Source organism: Gossypium hirsutum, chromosome A07 (genome assembly GCF_007990345.1).
Source record: "Gossypium hirsutum isolate 1008001.06 chromosome A07, Gossypium_hirsutum_v2.1, whole genome shotgun sequence".
In the NCBI taxonomy this organism is placed as follows: domain Eukaryota; kingdom Viridiplantae; phylum Streptophyta; class Magnoliopsida; order Malvales; family Malvaceae; genus Gossypium; species Gossypium hirsutum.
This window is the reverse complement of record NC_053430.1, coordinates 217,213-236,166: the sequence shown is the minus strand read 5'-3', so window position 1 is coordinate 236,166 and position 18,954 is coordinate 217,213. Positions and strand designations below refer to the sequence as shown.

Here is an 18,954-nt window from a genome sequence, read left to right as displayed (position 1 = left end):
AATTTTTTGGCTGCCAAAGGAAATGACCATAATTACGGTATTTAATGGTGAAAGGAGTGCATGAAGATTAAATTAAAAATGGGAGAGACTACTAGTCCCTGGCAGTATGAACCAAAACTTTGACCATTTAAATGCTTAAAAAAATCAAACAAACACAACTGAGCTTAAGAGGAAAATTGGGTAAACTTCGTGGTCCTTTCTTTTGATGCAGTCATAAAATAATATCAGCCCCATGCTTCTCCATCATTTGGTTGATCCAGTGGTAGAGAATATAGCTTTAAAGTCTTTGGAATTATATATTTTAATTCAATGCTTTGCTTGCTTGCTGTCAAGGGAAACTAACAAGGAACGTTGATGAATACAATGATGAAGTTGTAATGGAGGACAAGAAGGCAAACATCATAGCTGCAACAATAATCTTCGGCCTCATCGTACTGATCGTCGTTGCTCGAGTATCATTGAGACTTTCCAAGGCATTTTTCCTCATTGTAGGGGCAGACATTGCAGTAATCCTTGCAGTATTTGTGTGTCTTGTGATTCGAGGACGTTATCATCACCGAAGGAAACTGTTGGAAAACAAGTTCGTATCGGAAGGTCGAGAGCTTCGAATCGAGTACAGTTTCCTTAGAAAAGTAGCTGGTGTTCCAATGAAGTTTAAACACAAGGAGCTTGAAGATGCAACAGATAATTTCAAGGCATTGTTAGGCCAAGGTGCGTCAGCGTCGGTATTCAAAGGCATACTAACCGATGGGATATCGGTCGCGGTGAAACGAATCGATGGTGAAGAGCACGGTGAAAAGGAGTTTAGAGCTGAAGTTGCAGCTATTGCAAGTGTACAACATGTTAACCTTGTGAGACTTATGGGGTATTGTTGTGCTCCTTCGGGACCAAGGTACCTTGTTTATGAATTTATCCCAAATGGTTCATTAGATTATTGGATTTTCCCTAGAAAAGAAAGGGGAAGGGGAGGTTGCTTGTCTTGGGATTTAAGGTATAGAGTTGCTATTGATGTGGCTAAGGCACTTTCATATCTACACCATGATTGTAGGTCAAGGATATTACACCTTGATGTTAAACCAGAAAATATATTGCTTGATGAGAATTATAGAGCAATTGTGGCTGATTTTGGTTTATCAAAGTTAATAGGAAAAGATGAAAGTGGGGTTATTACAACATTAAGAGGGACTAGAGGTTATTTAGCACCAGAATGGCTATTAGAACATGGAGTTTCAGAGAAATCTGATATTTACAGCTATGGAATGGTTCTTTTTGAAATGATCGGTGGTCAAAGAAATGTTAGTTTGATTGAAAATGGGAATGACAGATCTCAAAGGAAATGGAATTTCTTTCCTAAAATTGTGAGGAAAAAACTAAAAGAAGGGAAATTAATAGAAGCTATTGATCAAAGACTGGTTGAAGCAGGTGGCGGTGGTGGTGTTGATGAAAGGCAATTGAAAAGACTGGTGTATGTAGCTTTGTGGTGCATACAAGAGAAGGCAAAACTAAGGCCTAACATGGCACAAGTGGTTGAGATGCTTGAAGGACATGTGGTTATAGATGAACCACCTGATACACAAATGATTGTTGTTGATTTGTTATCCATGGATGATGATGATGGTGGTGGTGGTGGGGATTGTGATCATCGTCATTACAGGCCAAAAATCACTGTGATGGGATCTGATGTAGATTGCAATCCACCTACCTCAACTTCATCTTCATTTTCAATGTCTGTGCTATCAGGACGGTAGCTTCCCTCTTAGATACTATCATTAGCTTGATTCAGCTTGAGGGGGTTTATTATTATTATTATTATTATTATTTAATTGGCAAATATAAATTTGGCAAAATAGATTTTTGAAGAGATCCCTGTGTTTGATCTTCTTTCCTCAGCAAAAGGGTGTATGTAAACAATATCCAGGAGCAGGAGGATCATATTCATTTTTATCTTGTTTCTTTGTATTGAAACATATCTCTGTATACTGCAGTTATTTATCATTTTGCTTCTAAGAGATGGATTGTATTTTTGTCTCGTCTAAAAAATAGTCAATTATAATCAATTAATCTTTATACGTTAGATCAAAAAATAAGATAATCCAATTCTAGTTAACTATGATCAATTAGTCTTTGTACATTAGGCCAAAAAATAAATTAACCTTTTATTAAAATTTCCATCCAATTCCACGGTTAAAAATTGACCTTTGTAGCATAAGGCACACATGATAGATCACACATGATAGATCACGTGTCATTGTAAGGTTATTTCATCAGCCACATCAATTTTTAACAATACAAATAGATAAAAATTTTAACAAAAAAGACCAATTTACTCTTTAATCTAATATACAAATACTAATTTATCTTTATTTTTAATAGAGGGGACAAAATGTGATATGACTTATACTACAAAGCCTTCATGGTATTTTTACTCCTAATGTAACATTTCAAATCTTGATTTTGAAAAAAAAAATCAATTTTGTAATTGGGCCAGTAATCGGATCGGTTAAACCACCAATTATTGATTTGATCCAATTCGCGAATTCAATCAATTCAAGGGTGGAAAAATGACCCACTGCACTGAGACTGCCTTAGGCTCATGGTGAACTTTCCCTAGAAACTTCCTGATTTTCATGTCAAAACCCAGTGTTTTTGTTGAACATTGATTTTTGACCTTTTGAAAGATAATCTCTGAATAAATGTCTAAAATACTAAATTTACTAGGTCAAGTTTCTCAAGCTAAGAAGAAACAAAAATAAATTATAATAATCAACAAGAATAGCGTTGAAAGTTCCATAAATTACATAGTAATCAACAAACATGAAGCCCTAATATTGTGTTGTTTTGAGACGTTTAAGTTCGTGTTGAAAAAAAAAAAAGCTCACAATAAATTTATCTGCAAATCCAATTTAAGGTCCATGAGTTCAATGCAACCACTCGTACAAAAGCATTAACAACGAATTATGTTTCAAGTGCCAAATTCTTCTTCTCCAAACAAATAACCATGGGTAAAAAATGAAAGACACCAAAAAATGGAGAAATGATTACATACGTCGAGACAAAACGGCATTCATTCATGGTCTTAACAACTAACAAGAACATCTACTTCCAATTTGGTGTAGGCTGTCTCGCAATCACGATTGAGCTTCTTTGATGAAAGCTATATCGGAATTTCCGTCTTTTGGTGAGAGCAAGTGCTTCTCTTGATCCGTATCATCAATTTCTGTTGAATCGCCAGGGGTAGCGGTTGAGAGAGATTCAGTTCCATCTTCTGGAAGCAAGCAGCAGCCAAAAGAACGCAGACGTATGTTCAATATTAGTGGAGTTTCTCAAAGGGGAATAAAAGACAGGTTCTATTTTTCAAGAACAATACAGGAGACAATACAGATGCGTACCTATTTCGTGGTATTCAGGTAACTCTTTTACTTTAGTTACTTGAAGGCTTTCAGGAAGTAAACAGCTGCACAAAGAGCCTACATTTTTGACAAAACAATAAAATTAACGATTTTCGATGTGTTTCCTTCGTTTCATGACCGTGCCAGGTATGCATAATATCAATGATGAAAAGTAGACTAAATGATAATCCATGCTTGGCCTCCTCCTAGTGATTGTTTTCGGTTGAAGTACTAGGAAGGTCCTTGTATTATAGGGATTGGATCAAATCAGTCCCTCTATCATTAAATGGATCAATTTAGTCTTTATACTATTAAAAGAATCAAATATCCAAATTGTAACAAGGTTAACATTTACTGTATAAAAAATTATCTTGAAAATTATTCTTTTAAATTGCGGTTCAATTCCAAACAAAAGATTTCATTTACAAAACAATAAAAACTTTAAAAATATTAACTCTGTTAAACCGTAAATGATAATTTTTTTTTTGAAACAAAAAAATGTTAACTCTATTACAATTTGGCCTTATTTAATTTCTTTTAATAGTAAAGGGACTAAATTGATCCATTTAATAGAGGGACTAATTTGATCAAGTCCCTATAATACAAGGACCTCCCAAGTACATTCACCGATTGTTTTCCCTCCAATGGAGTGTCAAGGACTAGTGTCTTCTACCAAACAGAAGTAACTACAAACATAGCCAATTTTTTAGGTTCCACCCAGAAAAGATCTAAAAGCTACAGCACGATTTGAGGAAGAGCAAGGCATTGATATCATCCAATGTCACAGACAATTCTTTAAAAGAAAGATAAAGTAAGGCAAAGACATATACGTGTGTATACAAAATGTGTGTCCATATACAGAATGTGATAAACTATAGGAGGATCAACGTACCTAGTCGAGCCATCCGGTTCACCCACCCAGGGATATGTCTGCCTATCAATCTCTGTGCCATGTCATCTGTAAAATGATTACAGTTCTTGGAGATTAGGTGGTAGGCATCTCCATGATACTCGGAAGCTACATTCTCGATAAATTCTCTGAATTCAGAATAAGGCATGTTTATGCGCCCCAACAAGATGGAAGATCGATAGATAAAACCAGGGCAGCTCTTTGGTTCCACTTCAAAAACTCCACTAACCGGAAAATCATGGGCCCCAAACCCATACTCTTTCCCATGAACTGTTCATAAATATTGAGATAGATAGATACTTCAGTTTCCTAGATTAAAAAAGATAATCAACATATGAACTAAAATAGATGTCATATACCCAAAAAAAAAATGTTTTCCATCTCTCGTTTTTAGTCAAAACAGCTTAATTCCGAATTCAAACGACTAAATGGACATGCTGAATTTAGCAATAAGCTGTCTTATTTCAAGCATGCTATTAACACCAAAACAAGAACAGCCTAATCTTAAGTTCAAACTTATAGAACTTAAGTCCTTAACCACAATATATATTCATTTAATCTAAAAAATTTTAGGACCGAAAGGCAAAGATGTTATTAAATTCATATAACATATTAAACTCTGATTAACAATTTTTAACATACAAATTTGAAAATTTTCCACCCCAAATTGCCTTTTTTTTCCAGCTCATATTAAGTGTGACCAATGTTGCAAATACACCCAACAAAAAGTAATAGAAAACTGGATATGAATTCATTTGTTAATCCAAAGATTCAAGTAAGCTTCAAAAGATCTCCATAAAAGTATTATATTCCGAAAAACCCAAATAAATATTTGTTCCTAAGCTACATATTGGAGATAATAACATATAAAAAAACCCTTTAAAATAATTCAGCAAACCCATATCTATTTTCTATGAAGAGAAACCAAATTCTCCATTTTCAAGCAATAAGGAGCTAAACTAACCAATACCCACATCTTAAAAAGATACGATTTAAAGAAATTCCATACCAAAAAAAATATGAAAGGATTAAAGAAAAGAGGGAACGAACCTTCAATACCGGAGTGGAAAATCCCGAAACCAACCCAATAAGAGTAATTATTGAGAGGAGTGAGATCATAAACATTCAAAATCACATCAGTTTCATTGTAGTTACTCACATTTTGATCCTCGGAGCTGGAATTTGAGACTTTCGCTGCCCCCATTCTTATTTTTTTTTCCCTTTTTGATGAACACAGAGAGAGGGGAAAATGGTTTGGCAAAGAAAAGATTTCCGGAAATCGTAAAGAAATCTTTTCCTTGTTTAACACAGCGAAAGTCTCAAAAGATAGAGAGGAATCTGTTGAAAGCTGATGTAATTTTTTTCTGGAGGAAGAAGAAGAGTGGAAAATGAAGAAATGAAAGGGCAAAAAATAAAGTAAAGGGCAAGCATGGCAAAGGAGAAAGTTGGCTATGATTGTCTACAGCTTTACGGGATGTTAAAAAAAAAACTTTTTTTATATTCTAATGCTCTCTGTAACTGAATAAAATTTTTATACAGAATTTTGTTAATTATTTCGAAGAGACTTGATTGGATGATATATTTGGGTGGGGCTTATGTTTCTTGGGAATTATTAATTAAACAAAATTTTATAATCTTAATAAGGTTAGAGATAGGTGACTTTGAATAATTTAAACAAAAAGGGAATTTTATTTTAAAATTAAATTGAATCACACGAGAGGCGATTGGCCAAGTCCTACCCAATATTCCCTTTGAAACGAGAATTTAGGTTAGAATGCTTCGAGGAAAATAATACTAATTTTAATTTCAAATTTTGTTGGATTCATTTCGTATTACGCATTTTAATTTGAATTTAAGTTGATTAGATATGATTTTCAGATTTGGATCAAAATAGCTAAAACAGAACAAAATCATGACGCAGCATAATGCCATTTCTCTTCATATCATTTTATAACAAGGGTAAGCATCATATCACCTTTGTTAGGTTCAAAGTAAACAATCCTTAATAGTAACAAAAAGATTTCTCTTATTCAACGACATAACCGAGCAACCTGAGATGCATACAAATAAAAAGGGCAAATCAAAGTTGCCTGGTTTATCTAAATAATCAATTAATGGACCATGTTTTACAAAGGAAAAATAAAAGAATAATGATAATAATAAAATGACTATGGACCAAGTACGCAGTCATGGTTGCCACTCCTTTCGACACAAACGAGTAGATAACCATCAGAGAAATGGCCGCTACCAGGTTTGGCTCGTCAAAATACAAAAGCTGCTAACAGTGAATGCAATATAGCCCAATAGATCATAATGGCAAGCCGTAAGGCAGGTTGTCGCATGAGTGCCCGATCACAAGAAACCCTGGCAGATTACATAAACACAACATGGTTACATAAAAGGGGCTAGTTTTGGTGCGTAAATGAATAAATAAATCTCAGCTCGGTTACTTTGTTTTGTGCTTCAAATCAACAAAAACAGAAAAATAACACTTGCCATAAGCCATCTATCATGTCAGATACTGGTCTTGTAAACCTTGGAACAATTCTTGATGTGGTAAGTGATTTGAAACCATGAACTGCAGAAACATTGAAATTAAAATGTAAGAACTAAAGGATGTATGCTTCTAAATAAAAAGTTATCTCTTCACTTGAAGCAGAAAAAGATGTGAACAGAAAAGCAGTAAAGAGTACCTTTATCTTCATCTTCATCTTCTAACCTACTATTACTAACATCATCTGAATCTATATGAATAGCAACTTGATCATTATTGACTTTACGCAAACTACGAACTTGGGAAGCCGTGGAGTTCCCTGGTACAGCCCACTGGTTTATCTACAGAAATGTTTAGCAAAATAGATTACTCAATATCAGTATTTTTTTGCAAGTGACAATGCAAAAGCTAGAACACATTCTTGTGCGCAGATGAGATGAAATTATCAAACTGCCACTTAATAAGCAAAATATATTATTATATGGATGAACTGCCAGTATATCTGCAATAAAGATTCAGCTTCTTTAGTTCTATTCATGCATCTATGAATGTCTAGTACACCAAGCCAAGACTTCTCCCTTATAGAATGAAATAAGGAAAAAGAAATTGTATTCTTGCATCAGAGTTTTGCCTCTCACTGGCTTTGTTGGAGGTCCTAATGCCCCATCTGCTGTTAAAGGGAATTGCAAACACATAAAATAACTTACCACAGGTTCAACTTGCACAATTTCAGAGTTTGCACTAGCTCCATGATCCACATCTCCTGCACCTTCAAGCAAATATAATAGGGATTCTTTCTCTTGCAAAGTCTTCTTGAGGGTTTCTTCCATGCGTGTTAGCTCTTCCACTTTAGTCCGTTCTGCTTGCAACGATTCATCCTTACTTTGTGCAGCCACACGTAGGTCCTCAAGTTCAGATGTAATAGAGCTAAGCTTTTTCTGTATTATTTCCTTGTATTCAGGCACCTGAATGTCCTTCATATCAAAATGCAGATGGGGTAACCCAACACAAGAAACAATTCCCTCAAACCAAGTCAAAAACTCATGTATCTCATTTGATTCTCTTTTAGAGTTCATTTGTGATGCAGCAAGAAGATCATTGGTGCATCTGGTGACCCCTTGTCTTAAGAATGAAATCTCAGCATCCCGATCTTGTAGTTCTGATTGAAGCTGTTCAATCTTGATAAGAAGACTTTGTGATAGATCACGAAGCTCATCAAACTTGCTCACAGTGATGGAAAGCTTTTTCACAACCTTCCCATGAGAAGCTTCAAGGTTCTCTAAATCTATGTTCTTCTGTTGCAGGACTTTTTCTAGTTCCTCGTTCTTTTTTGTCAACTCTTCCATTTGGACCTCCTCCTCATCAAGTGCTTGCATAAGGGCCTCGATTTCTGTCAGCAAATAGCATTCACAAATAAGGATCCCAACTCTAATACACACAAACACAACTATATGTAAAACAAAGTAGGATTCAACCAATACACATACCTTGGTCTTTGGATGATAACACATCTGTCAGTGATTTGACCCTATCATGCAATTCCACTGAGTTGGCATGCACATCCTGCAGTTCTTTTACTCTCTGCTGCAATGACTTATTTTCTTCCTTCACCACTTCCAGTTCTTTTTCCAAATCATGCACCAGTGTTTTTGACGATTGAAGATCTCGTGAGTAATTCATGGCAGCAGCTTCAGCTAACTTAATTTGACCAACAAGCTCTGCGAATATCTGATCTTTTTGGATGTCCTTCTCCTGAAGATCTTTCCGTAAATTTTCTACAGTAATTTTCATCTCCCTTTGGCTTCCTTCAGCAATTTGATATTTCATGCTCAAAAAATCTTTCATTGTTGATAAAAGTTTATCAGCCATAGTCTTGATTTGTTCCTCGGACAAAACTCTGTTTTGTCCGCCAAGTGCAAGTGCTCCAGCTAATTCCAGATCTGCAGTAGTTGAACTATTTCCTAACAGCTCGGCTTTTCCATTTTCAATTTCCAAGACCAAATTAGCACAAGCTTCATAAAGCAAGGCAAAATTCCTTCTCAAGACAACTAACTCCATGTCTTTCTCTTTCCCAATTGATTCTAAATGCATAATATTCCTCCTCATATCTTCAAAAGATTCTTTTTGAGAATTTCTCTCTCTATGCAAGATTCCCACTAAGTTCCATAGACTGTAACCTTGTTCATGCAATGATTTTGAGCACCCAATGAACTTTTCTTTGAGTGCAGTAATTTCAGTTGTCAAATCCTGCAGGTGATGCCAGATTGAACTGCAAACTTCAACTATAGCATTGTCATCCACAGGTTCCTGTATGTTGGCAATTGATGAAGTATCTGTGGATTGAAAGTTCACCTGAAGAGGAAACCAAGAAACAATTAGAATAACAATCCATTCGTAGAGAATACCCCAAGAAACAGATGAGGTCTTCGGGGTTTTTTCTTTTGGCCAATCAAAAGTTTTTGCTCAATATAGATGACTTGCATGCAACTCAAAGAAATAAAATATATTTATGGTGGAAACACAGCAAGCACAATTATCAACTGGTTGCAGAAGGAAAATACAAAAGAAAACATGAAAGGCAAACCACTAGATTTGCCAAAAAAAGAAAAAAAAGCAGCCAATGCACAAACAAAAGACAGGCCATGAAAAACATTACCTTGTCCTCTAAATCACTGGAGATACTGTATGGCAAGCCAGCCACATCTTGGGCATCATCCCCTTCCAAGCACAACTTAATGTTAACCTCCAAATTTTGCAAAAATTCCAAGTCCTTCATAAAAGCACTGTAAAGTAGATTTTGAATATCATTGAAGCCCTTTGTGACTTCATTCACACAGGACTGTAGCATCATTAATTCAGAATACTGTTTTCTTTTTCCTTCAGAGTGAACTGTAGATAACTCTTCGAGCCGTGAAAGAACTTCAAGTTTTGCAGCCTCTGCCACCTCCCTATCCTTCGTGACTTCTGTAAGCTCAACCGAAATTTTGGCTAGATCTTCCTGAAGACCATCGTTTCTCTCTTGAACTTCATTCAACTCTGCAAGCAGTAGCTCTGCAGCTCTCTTGGACTTCTGCGACTCTTGTTTAGAAGATGACACAGAGGCATGCAAATCATGGCACACTTTCCCAATTTGTCCCAACTTCTCCACTGGATCAAAGGTATCAATTTCAACACCAGCATCAATGTCAGCTATTGCATTTAATATCCCATTTAAAGTATGTCTTTTCTCCTCCAACATGCGTTCGGTTTCTGTCAAATGATTCCTCAAGAACAAATTGTCAGCTTCTAAGGCTTCTACTTTTTTGGGGTAAGTGGAGAAGTCCCTCATCTTTAGTTCATAATCAGCCAGAGCATTTTCCTGGTTGCTAAGCTCAGATTTCAAGCGCTCCAGCTCAGCATTCATCTCTTCAATTGTTTTCTTCAGACCATCCCGTTGTTGCACCAAAGATTTCCCTTTTCTAACAGCAACATTTAACTTTTCTCTCACAGAAGCTGACTTCTGCTCTTCTTGATTAAGTAGCCCTTGCAACTCCTCTCCTTTCCTTTCAAGTGCTTGAACTTCATGAAGCAAAGATTGATGCTTTCCGAAGTATTCATCTCTTTCCTCCTTCGCTTGCATCAAGTCATGCTGCACTTCCTCCAGTTCTTTTTTCAAAGAAGCTACATCCTCCTGGCTAGTTAGAGCATCTCTGCTTCCAGCTTGATCAAGGGTTGGATCACATAGCTTAGTCTGGTCGATTTCAATATCCACAGGTTCAGGATTCACAGACTTGAGTTTAGTGTAATTCTCTATAAGCTTCTTCAGTAATCCTTCTAATGATGCAGTACTACTGCCACCAGAACCCAAATCTTTTGCTTCAGGATCCTGTAACACATCACAAACCAAGTACTGCAATCTCCTTATTTCACCCTCCATCTTGAGAAGATTCTCCTCCTCTTCCTCAATCCTCTTATCCAATTCTTCCTTCAAACCACTAACTTTAATCTGAAGTTTTTCATTCTCAACTTCAAATTGAGTTGCCTTTGCTGCAAGGTTATGATTATCAGAAGTCAAAGCATCCAATCTTTCAGAAAGGTGCTCCCTCTCAAGGGCAACTGATTGAAGGTCTGAGTCAAGATCTGATATTCTCTTTTCAGACTCTTCCAAATCAGCAGCTACTGACCCAAAATAATTTTGAAGGTCATCAATCTTCTTCTGCAAAGAATTTTTATCATGATTAGCCTCTGAAAGTGCCCCACCTAGCCATTCAATCTTTTCCTCGGGTTCCATGGACCGCATCTGTGAAGGCATATCAATTCTGCCCAAAAGTTCCTCCCATCTTTGCACCAAGTGGTTTCTTTCCATCAAGGACTGTTCAAGCATTTCATTTTGTTCTGCCAACCCATAAAACTTGCTCTCAAGGTCCTCATATTTTCTTCTCCAGTCATCCCCTGAAGTTAAGGTTGGTTGTGCATCTTCTTTCCAGGTATCAACAGTGACAAAACCCGCATCAGAGTAGGAGCCTCCAACAGAACTTTTCTGCTCCCAATCTGGGGCAGGCAAAGAATTATCAGTGGTGGACCTTGCTAACCAATCAACCTTTTCAATGATATCTCTAGAATGGAAATGCTCAGGCAGGTCTAAGTCTTCTAAAATCTCTTCAATTCTCTGCAGTACAGAGTCTTTGAGAAGAAATGATTCTCTTAATGCAGTAGCTGAATTGCGTATGTATGAAAGTTCAGATTCCAAAGCTTCCACACGCTCACCTGCCTCCGAGTAAGTCTTCAGTTTTATTTCTAACTCCTGAAGCTGGGCATCTTTTACCTGTAATTCCTGTGAGAGTCTCTCTAGTTCAGCAGATGTCTCTGCAAGTGACTGCTTAAGACCATCACGCTGCACCACCAAACCTTTCCCCTTTGCCACAGCAATGCTAAGCTTCTCCCTAACAGAAGATACCCGCTGTTCTGACTGTTCAATTTCACTTACTTTTTTCAGTAACTCAGAATGTGCAGTCTGAAGGGCTTCTTCTTTCTGGCGCAAACTTTCTTTCAGAGTGAGGATTTCAAATTCCTGCTGAAGTCTCAAGGCATCTAACTGATGTATCTTTTCCTCTACTTCTGTCAACCCAAACATCTTAGATCCAAGATCCTCTCCACGATTACTCACCTGTTGATCAATGTCTTTGTATTTCTTGACAAGCAAACAAACTAACAATTCAAGGTGGGAACCAGGAGTTCTATCTGAGTCAGTCTCAGAGTCGTCCAGTTTTACAACATTCTCAACCTGTTCAATAAGCTTTTGAATGGCATTAGAATGAAGACATTCTCTCCTCATTTCCACAACGTCTCTTGTCCTATTCATCATTTCTAAATTCTGCTGGTCATTAACAGACTGGAGCTGGAGCCTTTCACCCAAAACGTTCTCCAGTTGTTCAATGAGGATCTTATACTTGCTGTAGTCTAAGGGATCAGGCAGCTTCTCAACTTGCGTATTCATTTCAGGCTCACCCACCAAAACGCATGAATCAATCACAAGTTTCTTCAGATCATTATACAATTCATGTAGCATCCCTACCATGAATTCATTATTCCTATGCAAATCATTATACTTCTCATCTACTTCTTTGTATGAATTCAATATTGCATCATGACCTGCATGAGCAATTTCTAGTTGCTCTTGTAGCTCTCGGATATTGTTAATGGCAGAATCAGCAGAAATAGCAAGCTGGCTATTCAGATCTGAGATATCACTGCTGTTATCTGAGAAGCTGAAGTTGGAAACTTGCCCAACAGACAAATCAAGTCTCCTGACTGTCTCCACAATCTGAGTAACCATAGATCTCAATTCTAGTTCAGGCATCAAAGCCCTCTCAGCTGCTTCCTTCTGTGAATTTTTGAACTGTTGATTTAAAGCAGAAGTAGTATCATCTGACCTTTGCTTTAAATCAGAGAATTGACTCTGCATTTCAGTAAGTTTCAACTGATACTCACTCAACTTCTTGCCAAGCTCAGCATTTTCCGAACTGAGGCTACTTTCTTGCTGCTTTAGAGCTTCATGGAGAACCTTAAGTTCATTGTACTTAGCTTCAATGCCATAAGCATGTTGCTTAGAAGCTTCATACAGAACCCCCAGTTCAATGTTGGATGCGTGGAGAATGTTGCTGTATTCCTTCAAAGTTTCATGTAGAACCCTGTGCTCTTGAAATGTGAAATTAGCAGATTTTCTACAATCCCTCTCTCCTCTATAAAGAAAACTGGCATCATCAGCATCTTGACCCAAGAGCTTAAGCAGAGCTCTTAAATTTTCTGTTACCTCTTTAGTTGAATTAAACAGGTCTCCCAGTAACTGATATTCAGCCAAATCTCTCCTCTCAACCTCAGGTTCATCATGATGCACCTGTGGTTCAGAGGCTTTAGTTAGATTTGATACTCCTGGTGCAGCTGATTTACTGATGGAGTGCTGTAATGAGACTGAATGAGAGTGCATCTGTTCAATTGTCATTTCAAGGTTTTGCAATATTCTCTCAGCCTCCTTCAAGTGTCCCTTCAGGACTAGAAATCCAGAAGAATCATCAAAGACTTCCTGTTCAAGCAGCACAAGTGATGACCCACCAACAACGTCATTAGGTCCAGGTTTCTCCGATACCACAGTAGATTCGTCAGAATCCTGCTTCAAAGGTATGAAGCAGGAAGGTTCATAGTTGGCAGCATTTTCAAGGACCTCCCTACTCACACCCAGACCTTTTACTTGACTCCCGGCTTCAATATTCTGGTTTCCCCTACTATCAGTTTCCACTAACTTGGCCTTATGCACATCCAAACTGGCATTGAGGAAATTATTTTCCTCCATTAGCTTCTCTAGGTGTACTGTTAATACTTTTAGTTCAGCCTCAAGTTGCATCTGTTCCCCATTCTGTCTAGTTAACTGGTCTTGAAGAACAAGGAGCTCAGAAGCAAGTCTTTCATTCTCATGGATGAAATAATCCTTGTCCTCCTCAAGCTTCTTTCTCTCCTCTGTAACGAAAGCAAGTTCACCATTCAATTTGGATTTTTCAAGTTGTAAAGAAGCCAACAAATCTTTACACTCTTCCAAATCAAGAGCAGCTTTCTCTTTCCCTTGTGCAAGCAACTCCTTCTCTTCTTCAAGCTTTATTCTTTCTTCTGACATTATAGCAAGATTGATTATATTAGAATGTTCCACCTGTAAAGCTGAAATCAAGCTTTTGCAATCAGCTAATTCTGTCCGTAGCTTCTCATTTTCCTCAAGGGACAACATTTTCTCATCCACAAGTGCCTTTCTCTCCTCTGTCAGCGAAGCAAGATTCATGTTTAACTGCTCACTCTCCACCTGGGAAGTGATCACCAAGTCCTTGTATCTAGCTAACTCCAGTAACAGTTTTTCATTCTCAAGGAGAGAAGATTCCTTTTCCTGTGCAATTGTGCTTCTCTCATCAGTCAGAGAATAAACGGTCCTATTCAAGTTCACATTATCTGCCTGCAAAGTGGCCACCTGATTCTTGTACTCAGACAATTCAGAAAAAAGGCTTGATAAATCCTCTTGTGACCTTACCAGGCTGCTCTGCAACTCATTTGCTCTAGAAGAAAATTCCTCAGTTTGCAACAAAGCAGTATTAAGTTCGTTCTGCAACTCCTCCCTTCCACTTCCAGAAATCTGGAGTTCAGACCTACATTGTGCTAGCTCTTCTCCAAGGCAGGCATTCGTCTCATGAACCTTATTGATGGAAGAATGAAGAAGAGATATTTCATCAAGAAGCTGATGACAATGCCGTTCAGATTCCATATGCAGATCTGACTGCTCAGAAAGCTTTAAGTAAAATATATCTTTTGAAAAACTTGTGAGATACAACTCCTCTTTTAATTTCTCGAATATATCTGGATGGTAGGAAGGTGATAGATTATCGGTCCCACTTATTTCAAGGGAAACCGATTCGTGAGAGTTCAGCAAAAGCCTATATTCATCTTCATCAAGACTTCTCATCGCCTCTACTAGCTGAGAGAGTTTGACTGGAGTACCACCTCTGGCAAGAGACAGAATCAGATTTGATGAAATCAATCTTGTCATCTGAAGAGATCTTTCATGACCTAGATCTTCAGACACAAAGGAGACCTCTGGTAAGTATTGTTGATTTCCTTCTAAACTGTTGCCCTCACCGTAATCAGAAAATGAAGGGCACATTTCTTGTTCTTCTTTGACAGGTGAATAGGGTATTACATCTGGGGCCTGTTCATTTGTCAATTGAGAACTAGCAGCCAAACTTCCATCTTCCCAGGAACTGCTAGATGCCCCAGTAGATACAATGCTAGCATCTCTGCTGATGGCCTCCTCTGTCTCATTGGATGCCCCCTCCATGCTAGTTACTCCTGGAGTAGCCCCTTCAAGAGGTTCATCACATTCACCGTGCCCAGACAAAGTAAGCCTACCATCAACTTCAAACTTTGCTTCACCACCTCTATCAAGCTGATTCATCCCCAAACCATCAGTTTCCTGCATTGCACCTACCCAGCAACAAATGAGAACTTAATTATACATCAAATACATACATAACTAATCCTAATTTTGCCCAATGCAATCCCCTAACAAAGAGACTTAGAGGGAAAGAAAACTAAAATCAAGAGGAGGAGAGCACAACCTACATCTGTTATCTGATCTCCCCTTGCTTGAGACAAGTAGTTATCAGACAAATCATCTGCTGAAAGCAGTGAATTTTGCCCCATTTCCTTGTTGACCACTGTCCCCTCTTTGGTATCAACTGAAGCAGAAGGATGTGGCACATTATAATGCTTTATTTCCCCCTCCAAAACTGGGATATCTCTTCTTGAGGAACTTATTTCTGTGCTCGTCATACTATCAACAGTCTGAGTACTTTGCTCTCCATTTGGGACTGAAAAATCAACAAGTGTGACCACCTCAGCGGGTAATCCAGCATTATGGGCTGCTAGAGTCTCGATGTTACCTGTCTCCTCAGACACAATAGACTCTACTGGTGAAACAAATGCTGCAGTATCAGGCCCAGTAGGCAATGAACTCTTCTCAGCAGACTGTGACACTGTTGAGTCACCAGCTGTGGTTTCCCCTTCAGAAACCTGCAGCAAGGCTGTTTGTTTGGCAACCGGGTTTGGTGCATCACTATCAGATCCATGCTGCTCAGATTTTTTAGATTTTTTAGAAGATTTTCCTTTACTGCTACTTCCTTTACCATCCTTTTTCTGACGAAATTGTTGAAGCTGACAAAAGATGACATAAAATTAAGTACTAATCAATCCTATTACCTAAAAAAATGAGCTCAGACATTTCTTATAAGGGAAACAAAATTAATAATAATTAAAATTTTACTTCAGTGAAGTGAAGGAAATTAAAACAGCTAAAGTTCAATCTTCTACTTAAGGTTCAGAATACCTAGACATATTTGATTCTTCAACAAAAGAAGTAAACATGGTACTGAAGAACATCAGAAATCAGTAACGACATAAGAAACACCATGTAGGTAAACGATAAGCAGGCATTAAAAAACTACAGGCCTCAAAGAAAAAAAAAATCGTTGAAAACAACAACCAGAGCATGCTGGGAAGAAAAGAGGCAACTGGCCAAACTACCCCTAATCAAATATGAAAAGAGTAAAATAAAAGGGAAACCTTTTTCCGTCCGGCAGTGAGCAGATCAGTACGGTTCTTATTCTTCTCCATCCGATCCGCTCCAATTTTGCCCCCCACTCTGATCCTTTTAGAAATCAAAACCGAGTCTCAACCACCATCAGGATCTTCCCCCATTAACCACGTCCACAACAAACAAAGAAACAAACACAAATTAATAAAAATAGAAAAATAAATATCGTCATATATATATATATGAAACCAACAGCTGCAGTGTCAAAACCAAGTGTCAATTGAAGATTCGAATAACTTAAATTGCTTTTGGTTTTCAAACAATTTTCTCCTATCTCAATAAGGTTCCAATCCTATTACCGTAAAGGATTACAGAAAAGCGAATTCGATTGACGATGAAAAAAGGAAATGGAGAAAAGATTGCGATATTGAAATACCTGGAAATGGCGAGATCTGGTTGATAAAATGTGGCACCGTGAAGGAGGGTGGATATTGCTATTTAGTATTGGTGAGGGTGCATTTGTGTAGCGTACGTATGGTTTGTTGGTGTTGGTTTTTTGGTTATCACTTGGATCTAACGCAAACTTCTCAAAATCCTGTGCTGGTGAAATGTCTGATTCCGCAAATTTTCACATGTTTTTGTATTTTGGATTTGGAGTGGAAACCAATGGCGACAAGGATTAATTTACGCTCCATTTTTTTCATGTGGGCCGTTCGTACTGCTCCATTTCAGTGATCTGTTTGGTCTATTACAGAATAGGGCTTTGATTTGAAGAGACATTCAATTTTGAGCATAATGGGTAAATTTCAATTCCAAACTCTCTACTTTGATTTGAAGAATGGTTAAATTTTAATTTGATCCCTATATTTTGCTCAAATTTAGATTTAATCCATATACTTTAATTTTGACATAATTTGATATCTCAATTTTATAATGTCATTAGTTAGTCTAAATACTTTATTCTAATTAAATTGATTAAGTGAATTTTTAAGAAGTGTTAACACCGTTAAAACTCTCTTTATTAAATTCAAGTTCATTACAATATTATTTTTTTGTTACATGGATACAACTGAGTTTTTTTATTATTTCAAAATTCCACACCAAAAAATTTAATAAAAGAATTTTAACAATATTAACAAATGGACCTAAATTTTTAATTTCAAAAAGCAGAATAACTAAATTCCTGAAAATAAAAATATGGAGATTAAATTCAAAATATATGAAGACTCCAATAACTTTGTGTAACACCTCTCACCCGAGTTAAACCAATAACCCGAGTAATAGGTGTCACATTTAGTGTTGTGTTTACCTGCAATTAGTGTTAAAACAACGGTGGCAGTGATATTAGATACTGTAGTGATACTGTAGCATGAAACAAAAATTAAGCTAAACGCACCACATCGCCTATCCAAAGGGGTACTTAGTCACTGAGTTACTAAATTGACCAAGTCACTAAGCTAACATAATATTCAAAAATTTATCAAGTATTTTCACTATTACTTACGTACAAATACTATAATTAAACTTAAGTACATGTCATTCTAAATTTCAAAATTTATATACCAAAACTTGTCTTTGGATCTTATTGACTGATGCGATCCAAATTGGCATTACAATCCTCGATTTATCTCTAACTTTATCTTTTATCTACGCATTTTAAAAACAAACATGTTAAATTATGTGAATAGCTTAGTAAGTACTCAATTGAATTCAATCTTACTATTTTTATATATTTACAATTTAATTTATTTTTTATTAACATTTATTCACACAATTTGTTTCATTAATATACTTAAACTTTTAATTTATTTTTCAAAACATAAAATTATTTAAATTAATTTTATAATTTATAATTTTTACTTTAACACATATAGTCACTAATCAACTTTCGCACTCACATATCAAAATATTTTTTTATATCACAAACATAACATTAACACTTAATTTACATAATTCATTTACTAATTAGTTCACATGTATCATTGAAATGCATATATCACTATAACACTTTTACTTTCACATTTCACTTTTGCGGTCTATTATTAATCTCAAAGGAGTTCAATAATTTTGAGACATTGCAGAGATCCAACCAAACACTGTAACACCCCTATCCCGTAACCGTCACCGGAATAGGACAAGGCGTTACCGAAAATCAGAAAACAGATCTTAACAGTAAAATTTTGAACATTCTCTTGAAATAAAGATTTTTTTATATAAATGCTAGACACAACCAGTGATCGAATTTCTAACTTATAAAATTAAACATCCAAAAGATGCCATATTCGCATGGCTTAAATACGTTAACCAAAATATCCTTCCACTATTAGTCTATTCTATACATGCCTTAAACCTTAATGATATACAAACTTTATCTACTCACATGATAACTCGATAGTGTCATGAAATCTCCTCGACTTCCAACCCAAGCAATTTCTCTGAAGCCCTATAGACATAGGAAAAACACACAGAATAAGCTTTGAAAGCTTAGTAAGCCTTAAGTAAATAAATCATTTCAATGATTATGAAAATTCCATATCACTAATCCGAATTGAAAAAT

The 18,954-nt window shown here is 36.6% G+C and overlaps 3 protein-coding genes across 9 annotated transcripts; 1 reads left to right on the top strand and 2 right to left on the bottom strand.

Annotated features, from left to right (window-relative positions):
- Positions 1–23: 23 nt before the first annotated feature.
- On the top strand, positions 24–2,010 carry LOC107930795 (probable receptor-like protein kinase At5g20050). Its single transcript, XM_016862513.2, has one exon. It carries the CDS (start codon positions 378–380, stop codon positions 1,746–1,748), a length of 1,371 nt encoding a protein of 456 aa, XP_016718002.1. The 5' UTR covers positions 24–377; the 3' UTR covers positions 1,749–2,010.
- Positions 2,011–2,885: 875 nt separating this feature from the next.
- On the bottom strand, positions 2,886–5,842 carry LOC107930809 (deSI-like protein At4g17486). Of its 2 annotated transcripts, none has more exons than XM_041117030.1 (4): positions 5,350–5,842; positions 4,282–4,569; positions 3,390–3,467; positions 2,886–3,265 (listed from the first exon to the last, which is right to left on the bottom strand). In XM_041117030.1, the coding sequence occupies exons 1-4, from the start codon at positions 5,501–5,503 to the stop codon at positions 3,129–3,131; spliced, it is 657 nt and encodes a 218-aa protein (XP_040972964.1). In that variant the 5' UTR covers positions 5,504–5,842; the 3' UTR covers positions 2,886–3,128. The 2 variants fall into 2 exon arrangements, with proteins under 2 accessions (XP_040972964.1, XP_040972965.1); XM_041117031.1 differs by having other exon boundaries at positions 2,886–3,262; positions 5,350–5,801.
- Positions 5,843–6,308: 466 nt separating this feature from the next.
- On the bottom strand, positions 6,309–17,050 carry LOC107930834 (golgin subfamily A member 4). Of its 6 annotated transcripts, none has more exons than XM_041117025.1 (10): positions 16,834–17,050; positions 16,427–16,551; positions 15,748–16,018; positions 15,424–15,675; positions 9,450–15,289; positions 8,281–9,145; positions 7,501–8,183; positions 6,993–7,134; positions 6,796–6,877; positions 6,309–6,663 (listed from the first exon to the last, which is right to left on the bottom strand). In XM_041117025.1, exons 2-10 carry the CDS (start codon positions 16,475–16,477, stop codon positions 6,561–6,563), a joined length of 8,289 nt encoding a protein of 2,762 aa, XP_040972959.1. In that variant the 5' UTR covers positions 16,478–16,551; positions 16,834–17,050; the 3' UTR covers positions 6,309–6,560. The 6 variants fall into 6 exon arrangements, with proteins under 6 accessions (XP_040972959.1, XP_040972961.1, XP_040972957.1 ...); XM_041117027.1 differs by having other exon boundaries at positions 9,450–15,278; positions 15,428–15,675; XM_041117023.1 differs by having other exon boundaries at positions 15,424–16,018; positions 16,834–17,047.
- Positions 17,051–18,954: the final 1,904 nt, after the last annotated feature.